The sequence below is a fragment of the Harpia harpyja genome, chromosome 1 (genome assembly GCF_026419915.1).
Source record: "Harpia harpyja isolate bHarHar1 chromosome 1, bHarHar1 primary haplotype, whole genome shotgun sequence".
Taxonomy (NCBI): Eukaryota; Metazoa; Chordata; class Aves; order Accipitriformes; family Accipitridae; genus Harpia; species Harpia harpyja.
The window spans coordinates 6,452,849-6,460,493 of NC_068940.1; the positions used below are offsets into that span (position 1 = coordinate 6,452,849).

Sequence of the window (7,645 nt, forward strand, 5' to 3'; positions counted from 1 at the left end):
ATGGAAACCTGCCAGCAGCCCTTATCATCGTGAGGCTACCATACTTCAGTAGTTTGGGTGCAGACGGAGCCACACCAGCATAGCTGGACTCTGTGTGAGGACAGCGAAGCCACCGTCAGCAAGCACAGCAACCTACAGGCTATTCCTGTACCATTTTATTAGGATGCCTGCTTTCCACTAGATGCTTGTTGGCACAGTTAGGGCAACCAGGATTTATACCTCTTTGAACTCTCCTCAGACAGCTGTGCCAAAGGACCATGCGGTACCTCCTTGGGCTCAGAAGCAGTCTGTTGCTGGAGGAGATGGATTTAAACCAAAGAAACTCCCTTAAATGCTTTTTGAATAAGCAAAGGCCCAGGCCTCATGCTAGCTTTCATTCCTAGTAACACAAACTATCAGGCAGAGAAATGAGAAAACGGGTCTGAATATGGAAACACCTGTGTCTTCACAGACAAACCTTTTTATTTCTGCAAAATAAAGAAAACCTCCTAGTTAACTACCCACTTCCTTTCTGCAACTTACAGGTTTTTCTCCCATACCTCAAATCCTTGTTCAGTATTTATGCCCTGTTTGGCCTGCTCCTTTACCTAACGCCTAGGAGAAAGACTGTGTGTTACCCCATTTTTCTCCCTTTCCAGCTGTGACTTGCTGAGAAGGAGGGAGGAAGAGGTGCTTTCTAAACCACCAGAAAAATGAGAGAGGTGCTAAGTATTCAGTTTGGAAATGTAAATCCTCCCGGCCCCTTCTGAAGTATGCCGAACCAGCCTCTCCACAGCTCATGTCATCTAAAGGCCACAGGAGTTCTCTAAAGATATTCTTGTTAAGAGGATTTAGCCCCTTTTAAAAAGGACTTAACATGTGGGTGGTGTCTCCATTTAAGCATTTTCTCATGGCTAAGAAAATGGCCCTCTTCTTAAAGGCTTATCTTTATAACCCAAAGACAGTAAGAAATTCTCCACTATTTGAATTAGAAACATTTTGAGCAGCTTGCTTTTATAGCAGCCCCATTTTTAAGTACTGGGATTTGCAAATGGTAGTGACTTTCTCACACCAAGCTGGAAGGCAAGACCAGCGAGAATGCTTTTGGGGTACCTCATCAAACATTAATTTCTCCTATGTTTTTGTGAGGAGCCGAGTTGATTCGCAAGCTCACTGCCACCAAAACGGCGCGGTGACACTACCCCTATGCCCCCTCCCTGGCCACCGCCTTCCCTTGATGGTCCCTGGCACTTACCAGACCTTCCATTAGCTGGTTCAACCTGCCTGCCCAGCAGAAAAATGTTTATTTATTTATTTTGGCCAGGGTTAATTTTCCATCTTGGGAAGCCTGAGATTCCAGAAGGGAAGAAGGGAAGCAGCACCAGACCCCGGGAAGGGCAGGGGAGGACGCAGGACCGCCTGCCCCTTGCAGCAGCACTGACCCCCTCGCCGGAGGCTCAGGCTTTCCCCAGGAGCGCAAGCTGGTAGTTACTTTGCAAGGGTTAATTCTTCATTACCGCTTGTGTTTAAGCCATGGCGGGGGTTCAGATCTGCCCGGTAACACTTTCTATTAACTCCGCAGGAATCACGAAAAAGCTCCTCAGGTTGAAAGGGCGGGCAGCCTGGGTCACAGCCTCCCAGAGCCTGGGCTCACCAGGGTACAAAAGCCCGGTTAGCAGCCCTCAGCCGCGGGAGCAAGGAACAGGTTTTTGGACAGTATCGAGACACCTGCTTGGGAGATGGAGGAGTGTGCAAACTCTCAGCAGTCTGGGGCTAGAGCTGCCTCTTGTTATGGCCTAGGCCACTTTTCAAGGCTTTTCCAGCGCCTAGATAAAGTAACACAATCACAGATAAAGTAACTAACGAATTCCCAGGGGAGAAGCAGCTTACTCCGGCAAAACAAACTTTCTCATTTGCTGGTATAGTCAAACACCTCCCTGAACTAAACTATACCTCTGTACTAACTCTTTTCCAGTCATACCATAGTTTATATTTGGAAGTGATGGGTGAGTTGCCCATGCAGTTACATCTACAAAGCTAGAGTATTTTCATAACCCTAACCAGTGCAGGTGTGCTGGCCAAATTTTAGACTTATCCCTACAGTCTTTTGCATAGCAGGGCCTTGTTTTCAGCTGGAGGTCTCGGACTCCACGCGCTACTTTGCAACTCAGCTAATCAAGCGCTAAATTTATATTGGTGCTACTCGCCCGAGCTCACTGCCTCGACTACCCAGCATTTTCTTGCTCCCCTCACCAGTCTCTGATACCAGTTTCTCAAAAATGCTCAGCTAGGAGCCAACCAGGAAAATACCCTCACCTCCCAGCCCCAGAAAATCCCCTGCGAGTTTTGGGGAAAACTAAGTGGGAGCCGAAGAACTGCAAAAGGGCTGGATCGTGTCCCCACCAAGCAGTTACGGAGCAGAAAGACGAGGCAGAGCACTAGGGCACTTCAGCCTTACTTCCCGAAAGACGGGTCTGCGGCAAACCGGCGCGGCTCCAAGAGGGGCAATCCCGTGAGCACGGCTGTCGGGGCAGAGCAGGATGCGCAGCCCCTTTCCCGACGCGTGCCACGGATGGCTTATCGCCCTGGGAGGGTGCCAGCCCGAGCCTATAGATACCGCCGGGCTGACCACTCTCTTCCTTTCCCCCTTCCCACATCTCTCCCCGAAGTAAACATGGGGGCTGAGGGTATACAACAAACTCACTCACAACTTGCGTTGGGGACTTTTTTGCAGGCAGAGTCCAAAATTGCCTTCCTGTTTCCAAACCTTTAAGGTGCAAAGAAGCCTGCCTAGGTTTTTATGGCCAGGAGTTCCTCCCGTTAGAGAGGTGAACAGTATACCAAAAAAAAAAAAAAAAAAAAAATGCACCGAATTCATGTTTGAAGGTCTTGAAGCACCCATTAAGGGGAAATTTTAGGAGCCCCCTATGACACCAACATCCCTCCCACAGAGCCAAAAAAGCCTGTACCATTACTCTCCCAGAACCACCCTGTAACATACGCTCCCCTTTGTATTCGCTTACCACCACCTTCTAGGAATCAAACCTTCGCATAGGACAGCCAAATATTTACAAAGTGGCTTGAAGCAGCCTGCTTGACACCGAGCACCCTTAGGATTTGCTGATGACCAGGAGCACCGAAAAATCAATTATCTTTTACAGCGAAGACGCTTATTTAAGAAACAAACAAATAAAAAGCTTTAGGTGGGGTCTGACAAGCCTTAAAACTTCCATCGCTACCTCCGCAACCAACACCTGCAAAAAAAACCCACGCTGAAAGGCAGCTCCTGGCATCCTCACCGTCTCCCAGCCGCACCAAGACGCAAACGCTTCTCCCAAGCTCTCGCAAAAGTATTTCAGGATTACAGCAGCATCCCATACCTGGACCATCACCGACTGGAGGGGGGGGGGGGGGGGGATGTTAAAACCCCTTTTGCCCGGGCAGGGGCGCAGCGAGGCGGGAGGGGAAGGGAGTTTAGCGATCCCATGCCGCCGGGCAGGGGGTCGTGGACGCCGGGGGGGCTCACCTGCCCGCCGGAGGCGGGCAGGTGAGCCCCCCCGGCGTCCACGACCCCCTGCCCGGCGGGGATGCCCCGCGTCCCCCCCCCTTTCTCCAACTTGGCGGAACCCACGAGGGCCAAGCGCGCACCCGAAAACATGAGGACAAAGAAAACCCCACGGAGCCGGGGGGGGGGGGGGGGGATATTTGGGGGGGGTGGAAATTTTGAAGGGGGGAGTCGGGAATTTTCAAGAAGAAATGGGGGGTGTCGGTGCGCGCCGCCGCCCCACGAGTCACTGACCTGCTGCAGGGGCATTTCCGAGAGCGGCGGGGGCCGGGGGCGGCCAGCCGGCGGTCGGGCTGTCCCAGGCCAGAGGGAGGAGGAGGAGGAGGAGGAGGAGGAGGAGGAGGAAGCGGCGTCCCCCTCCCCGCCCGCCCCGGCTCCCAGTCACAGCCGCGGCCTCCGCGCACGTGTGCCAGACGTCACCGGCGGCTCCGGGGGTGAAGCGGAGACACCGGCGGGGCACGGCCCGGCCCGGCCCCCCGCCCCGGGGGGGGGGGGGGGGGGAAGCGGGGCCCTTCCCCGCCGCCGGCTTCTGGCTCTTTGCACCCGTGCGGCGGGACGTGGCGGGGGATTATATTTTATTTTACCACCCCCCCCCTTCTTTTTTTTTTTTTTTTTTTTTTTCCTTTTAAATAAGACCCGGCAGCGGGGGGGAGGGGGGGGGGAAAAGGAGGCAGGAAAGTTTATTGCAACAAAGCGCTGCCTCCGCCTTTCCTGCCCTCCCTCCCCCACCAACCACCCCGCCCGCCCCCGGGCCCGGACGGCGGCGGGGAGAGGGCCTGCCTGGCGCTTGATTCCCCCCCACCGTCCCCTTCACCCTCCACGCGGGGACGGGGGGGGGAGAAAAAAAAAAAAAAAAAAAAATTACCGGGGGGCGGCCTCCGCCTCCGCCGAGAGCGGGCTGCAGCAGCGCCGTCCTGCCGGCGGGTCCGTGGGGGGTGCAGTACAGCGAGCTGCCAGCGGGCTGGCCCCCATCCGCCGCCGGGGCAAAGGCACCGGGAGCCTGGGAAGCGGCGGCGGAGGAGGAGACAACACAGGGCGCCCCCGCCGCCGCGCCGGTGCTGCGGATCTGGATGAAGGTGCCGGCGGCAAAGCGGGCCGGGAAGCCGGCGGGGGCTGCTCTGGAGTCCGTGGACGGTGCGGGCGGCGGCGCTGCCGGGGCCGGCGGCTGGAGTCCCCTTCTCATCCTTCCCTCCGGGTCTGTCCCCGCAGCCGCGTCTCCTCCTCCTCCTCCCCCCGGCCCTCCCTCCCCCCCCCCCCCCCGGCCTTCCCAGCTCCTTTCCTCCTCGATGCCGAGGCCCCGCGCAAAATACTGGGGGCTGCGGGTGCCGGGGGGGCCCCGGCTGCAGGATGCGGGGCGCCGGGGGGGGGGACGGAGGCGGCGGGGCGGGCAGATGCGGCGGATGGAGCGGGGCCGCTCCCGCTGTGTGGGGCCGGCTGGAAAATGGCTCCAGGAAGCGGCGGCTGCTGACAATGAATGAAGGGAAAGGAGACGGGTTACGCGCCAAGGGCCTCCCGCGAAACTCAGATTTCCCGCCCTCTTTTCAAACCAAATTTGCATGGCCCCGCCCCCGGGGCGCGCCCCGCCCGCCTCGCCGCCTCATTGGCCCCCGCCGCCCTCCCCGCCGTCCGACGGGGCGCCGCCCCCCACCGCCCCTCTCCCTTCCCACTGGCCCGCCGCCGACCCGGCGCGGCCGCGATTTGCATGCCGCCCGCCGATTGGCTGCGGGGGCGAGGCTGGGGGATTCCCCCTCCGAAGAGCCGGGATCCCGGTTCGCCCGTTCCCTGACAGTGACAGCTGCGGCGGCGCCCTGCCGCAACGTGCCCGCCGCAGGGGCCACCCCGGCGGGCGGGAGCGCGCCAGGCCCCGCCCCGCCCCGCCCCTCCCCTCGCCGCCGCCCCGCCCCTCGGCGCGCCCGCCGGGGTCCCCCCGCGGCGGCGGCGGCGGCGGCGGCGGCGGCGGAGGGGGGGGGTCCGGGTCCGGTTTGTAGCCCCCGGTCACCCCGAGTTCTCGGCAGGGTTTGCTCGGAAAGGCAGCAGCCGGTGCGGGAGGGGTTTTTAAGGAGCCGTTCACGGGCTGTCCCGACGCGGGATTCCCCGCTCCGGTAGCTGGAGAAGCACCGTCCGTGTCCCTCCGGCAGCTGCGTCCAACAGATCCTCAGCCTGCTTGAGGCATTTAATGTCTTTTTTTTGCCACGGAAAGCGAACCCTCGCCAAACTCTTCCCTTCCCTTAGGATCTGTATTACCTCCAGGAAGTAAAACAGTGGAACTGTGTCCACTGCCTGTTCCCGCTTTCTGGTAGTGTCTTCACTTACTAAATGCCCCCCTTAACTTACTAATTATAACTTATTAAATGCCCTCCCCCCCGCTAGCCATGCCCAGTGAAATTTCCCATGTTTCGTTTCCTCCCACACCCGCACACCCCCCACCAGTGCTCCCAGCAGACATGTCCAGGCTGACACCACTGAACTGGGCAGAGTAAGATCCTTTCCCTCCGTAACACTCCCCGTTTCCATCACTAGCAGGTACACGAACGAGCTGCTCCATCGAGTCTGCAACCCTGCCTATAGTTCTCCCCGGTCTGACCCCAGCTCAAACAGAGCCGATGCCTGCGGTGTGATGCTGTTGCACATAAAACGAGGGCATCTTGCATTCTGGGCATGTTCTCCATCAAAGGAGGAAATTCTGCTCTATTTGGTACTGGAGAGGCCTTGATTAAGCCACTGCATACAATTCTGGGCACTGCACGTTAGGGAAGATACAGCCTGGAGAGAATCCAGAGGAAATCACGGGCAATAAAACACGGTCAGAAAAATTTGTCCTGCTACGAAGGTTGGCTTTTGCTTTGTCGGGGTGAAAAGTAGGGGAAGAGGACAGGGCAGTGGTGATCTGATACACAAGAGGTCACAAAGAGATTGCTCTTCCTTCGTAGGGAGGATTGTGGACTTTTTAAGCAATATTAGATTTAGTCTAGATAATTGGGGATCAATAGATGTTGAAGAGAGGAAACTCTGCAGCAGCCTACCCAGGGGTACTGGAGATTTTTTAATAGACGAACAAGACTTCTTTTAGGGGGGATGCAAGTTCGGGCTGGGCATCCAGGACCTTTCCAAGTCTAAAAGCCTTTCCAAGTTCTTCATTATGGTCCTCCCAGACCAGGCAGGAGCAGGGCTTGGCTGAAAATTTTCACGTTCCTCTGCAGAACCTTAGCATTGTTATCTAAATCTGCAGTTCTGCTGCTGTGGACCGCTCTTAAGAAGTCAACCAGCAATGTCCCAACTTTGTGCCCGTGCCCGGCGTGAAGCAGCTGAGAGCTGTGCTCAGCGTGCCTTGGCCGCGACAGGTATAGCAGCACCTCGCTGGCCGGGTGAGGTGGATCCTCAGCATCTTTTATGGTTTTCCTCTGCCACGGTCTCTGCCATCTTCAGCAAACTACCCATCATGCGAGGGCATCCTATGCCAGGACTAGCTGCCTCGTAGCAGGAGAAGGTTACTGGGGCACATCGGAGGGCCAAAGCAGGGCAGAAGATGAGTGAGGATAGCAGGGGAAGAGGGAGGGAAAAGTCCAGATATAGAGAAATGTGCAGGCAGGCGGGCAGTAAGCTTGCTTATAGTTCAAAATAAAGATTTTTTTTTTTTCCATGTATGGAAATGGTAACACTACATTGCTTTTGCATATCCTAGAGGAAAGGGAATGGAAATGACAGGAAAGAACGGTAACCGTGGGCAGCTGTGAAAGAAGTAATGAGGACTCTTCAGGAAAGAGAGGAGAGGAAAAAAGGCATCTAGGAAACACTGTGGATAGAAACAACAGTATAAAAAATAGAAAAAAAGGAGGAAAAAAAGGAAATAATCAAGGATCCTGCAAGATGAAGAGAAGAAACATGGGCCATGTTGTTACATCATAAGGAAAGAAAAGCAATAAAGAAACAAGGTACAAACATAGCAAAGTGACAACAGCAAAAACAGAGAGTCCTTAGAGCAGACCTTTAAAAAGAAAGAACAGAGAAAGACTAAAGTATAAAAAGAGCCATGTAGATGTAGTAGAAATAGCCAGGATCCCAGGAGCAGAAACAAAACACAGTCAAACAGAGGGAGCAAAA

General features: G+C 55.8%; 1 protein-coding gene across 2 annotated transcripts in view; it reads right to left on the reverse strand.

The window, feature by feature from the left end:
* E2F3 (E2F transcription factor 3) overlaps positions 1-4,764 on the reverse strand; it is a 43,542-nt gene extending 38,778 nt beyond the window's left edge. Inside the window, exon 1 of one of the 2 annotated variants that reach the window (XM_052805638.1) lies at positions 4,410-4,764. In XM_052805638.1, coding sequence (XP_052661598.1) covers positions 4,410-4,727 — 318 coding nt within the window. In that variant the 5' untranslated portion in view covers positions 4,728-4,764. The remainder of the gene's footprint in view (positions 1-4,409) is intronic. The other variant, XM_052805549.1, reaches the window with a different exon arrangement.
* Between the last annotated feature and the right edge of the window lie 2,881 nt (positions 4,765-7,645).